The 3,683-nt window shown below is 49.7% G+C and overlaps 1 protein-coding gene across 1 annotated transcript; it reads left to right on the top strand.

Moving 5' to 3' along the window:
• Positions 1-584: 584 nt before the first annotated feature.
• PpBr36_05147 (uncharacterized protein) lies at positions 585-2,046 on the top strand (the record flags this gene model as incomplete). The annotated part of the gene is made up of 4 exons (XM_029892305.1): positions 585-635; positions 736-821; positions 946-1,605; positions 1,689-2,046. The coding sequence occupies 4 exons, from the start codon at positions 585-587 to the stop codon at positions 2,044-2,046; spliced, it is 1,155 nt and encodes a 384-aa protein (XP_029750315.1).
• Between the last annotated feature and the right edge of the window lie 1,637 nt (positions 2,047-3,683).

Genomic DNA, 3,683 nt, shown 5'->3' with positions numbered 1-3,683 from the left:
ATCGATTATGGTCATTTACTTGTCGATGACTGATTCATTGTGTGGATGTCTGCCTTGGAATGGGGTGGATTAGTGACAAGACTCAGCGGGCCGCTCCCGCGTAACACTGTTGAAGAACCCGACTGACCCAGGTTCAACGTTCGAACTCGCGCCCGAAACCCAAACGGGCCGGGTCAGATTGGCATGGCCATCTTCCACCACCGGCCAGAATGCACTGCTTCTGGTGAAGACCAAATGTGAAATGAGTTTCTAAGCATCCCTGATGGATTTAGTCCGAGGTCAATGACAGAATTTGACTGCTACAGTGCCCGACGACGGAACAGTTGACGTTTTGTCGTTTTGTGGACCCAACAGAACCTCATGTGAGCGGCCATAATCGCCCCTCTTACTCGCGTTCCTCGATTGATCTTGTCCCCCGCATTTTCCCTTTATGGCTCTTTTCGTCTGTCATTTTCCCTGACATTGGCTTCTCACTAACCAAAAGCCCACCTTGCTGCAGTGCCTACCATCTATATCTGGATGCCTCGGGTATTTACTAAGACCGCACACACATTGCACAAAAAAACCATTACACGCCGCCCAACATGAGCGTTCAGCCCATACCAGTCTGGCTTGACTGCGACCCAGGCCATGATGTAAGAAGCTGTATAGACACGAGATTCCCTGGCCTGGTGTCGGCGGGGTTTACATATTTCATTCAACTTGACACCTAGACGACTGACTCTTCGCCCCTAGGATGCTTTTGCCATACTCTTGACCGCACATCATCCTATGATAAATCTTCTGGGTATTTCAACCGTGTTCGGCAACGCATCGTTAGAGTGAGTTTATAAAGCTAGTTATTGTGGGTGAACTGCATAGGGAAAGAAATTCACCTCATCTTAACCTCACAAAAGGTTGTCCAAGTAAACATGCATATGGCTTATACGCAAAAACACTCCCTAGGAAAACAACATACAACGCCACATCAATCCTCACTGCCATTGGCAAACACGATCAAGTGACAGTTTACCCAGGCGCCGCAAAGGCCCGGTCTCGGCCGCCAGTCCACTCGCCAACCGACATCCATGGAGAGTCTGGCATCGACGGCACCGATCTGCTTCCTAAGCCTCTGAGGGCCCCAGATAGGTCAATCTCTGCAGTGGACGCCATGGCCAAGGCTCTTCTGGCTCAACCTGCAGGTACCCCGTGGATCGTGGCGACTGGGTGTCTCACCAACGTCGCCGAGGCTGTCGAGAAGTATCCCCAACTTGCGGAGCACGTTGCAGGCCTGTCTTTTATGGGAGGTGCTGTGGGTGGAGGTTTTACAGCCGCCGTGTCTGGCCAGGTGGATGGCCTCGAGAGGATCGGGAACAGGACCCCCTGGGCCGAGTTCAACATTTTTATCGATCCAGAGTCTGCCGATTTGATCCTCAGCAACGAAGTACTGGCTAAGAAATCCACCATGATTCCCCTGGATGTCACGCATTTGGTTCTAGCCACAAAGGAAGTCCAGCAGAGGTTGCTTCATGGCGATGGTGGCCCCGCTGAAGCCGAGGCCAAGGGCAGGACGACACTGCGTGTCATGCTCGTCGAGCTTCTAAACTTCTTTGCTGAGACTTACAGGTAAGAGAGAACTGAACAAATGAAACACCGTGACACAATAATGCAGCAACGATGAGTTCTTGCTAAGACTTTCACCTGCGTAGAACTGCCTTTGGCATCACGGAGGGTCCTCCCCTGCACGATCCAGTGGCCGCCGCCATAGTGTTGCAGAGCCTGCCCGAGGAATACCGGGTTCCGTTTTACGACTTTGACATTGCAAGGGATGGCGGGAAGCGCCACGAACGCTTCTCCGTCAGGGTTGTCACCGAAGGTACCTACGAAGATGCATATGCCGGTGCGCAGACGGGGCGCACCATTGCGAGTGTGCTTCCCGAGGGTGCACAAGGCGTTGCGATACCGCGCGGATTGGACATTCCCAAATTCTGGACCGTGATTGAACAGTGTATACAGCGGGCCGACGATTTAAATGCAAAGTCTAGCGCGGGAGGTCCCAATGCTTGAGCAATCCCGGCGATGTATCTGTCATTTTGGCTCTGGATATTTTGCTATTTCGTTTGGCCTGTGGAAAATCTTGGGACTAGCTACAAATACATTAGACGGATAGACTATTGGATCTAGATATAAACAGCATGTTGCACGACATGACAATCCTGGGCAGCTCTCTTGCTATAACAAAAGAATAATCAGCATCGGCCAAGACAGAGGTAGCTGTCATCCAAATCTGGCACTTGTTCAACATATGTATGTCACCCAATGACTATCGAGAATGTGCTGGGTATATAAACATAACATTGGACAGACAATATGGACCTCGCAACTTACGACACAGCCAGAGCACTTTGACGGTATGTCAAACACAATCTTCCACGAGAAGGGACTCAGAGACGGGTCACAACATTCCGCTGAGTTTAGTGATAGCAAAGGTAGCACGAGTTATGCATGGAAATTCTGCATCATTCAGATAACTTCCTCTACCGAAGGTCATTATGTGTATTCGGGAATCAAGCATTTGGATCTATAGTGTAATATCCAGCCATTCAGGGCTGATTACACCGATATGACTCCCAATGCCGCAATCACTGAGTTTTTAGCTCCATTTTACACGAGGGAAATGTCTGAAGTATACATTGCGCAAGGCAGCAGAAGGCTCCCAGTGGGCATCCGGCATGCTTTTGTCCATAATTCACCTGCAACCCACACACAGCCCTGTATATCCTCGCAATTATTTCATTTTTTACTCTATGACCTTTTCCTAAAATCCGGGGGTCCCATTCAATCTACTTGGATGTGCCTGAGCCCTGTAGGATGCCGATCTCCTAAAGAGTCCAACCTCGGCGACCGCTTATAATCATAGAAAAAAAGAAGAAAAAAATTAAAAATTAGGAGGCTCCAAATTGATCCTAGGGGACAGTGGCATCAGTCGCATTTGGTTTTGGACGCGTGACCTTTGACCAATTTCCAGCAGAGTGATGGTTGCTATGGTTAGTAGACCTACCTTCCGCGGCCCGGGCAGATCGGCAAGCCTTCCCAGAGCGCCACAAATCTTGGGTCCCTAAATCGCCGCCACCAGCCAAGTATAAGCAAAGAAAAGCAATCGCGAGCCCATGAATATGCAATTATAATTGGTCACGGGCCCCATTGTTATGATCCAGACAAAATCGCTACCAAGGGATTAGATGTCAAGATATCCACAGCTCCGAGGTCGAAGAGTCAAAGCTATTGCACAATGCAGCAAGGCCTTTGAGTGACGACGAACAGGGGCGCGCCTGGATGTCCTTTACGATGCCCCATCTTTTTTTTTTTTTTTTTTTAACGAACTGAACACTCAGCCCATGAGGGGGCATCGTTGGTGTGGCCCGGCACGACGTCGATCAAGCCGCTGCCAGCATCCGGAACAATCCTCACGGGAGGGGCGGCGCTTACTGCGAACAACATCAGACGATAATTCGAGATCAACTGGAATGGGAAGTCAGGGATTCTCAAGATCTACTTGGGGACAAGCTTGTCAGTCAAATATTGATTGCAGCCGTAGAGCCGTCCCGGTTTCCCGGGAGATTTTAACAAAATCTCTAAAGTGGCTAGTAAACAGGATTGTTGTGACAAAAAGACAGTGAGATGACCTTTTTTGTTTTCACAAA

Source organism: Pyricularia pennisetigena, chromosome 6 (genome assembly GCF_004337985.1).
Source record: "Pyricularia pennisetigena strain Br36 chromosome 6, whole genome shotgun sequence".
Taxonomy (NCBI): Eukaryota; Fungi; Ascomycota; class Sordariomycetes; order Magnaporthales; family Pyriculariaceae; genus Pyricularia; species Pyricularia pennisetigena.
Note: the sequence above shows the minus strand (reverse complement) of the source record. Positions and strands in the feature narration are given on the sequence as shown.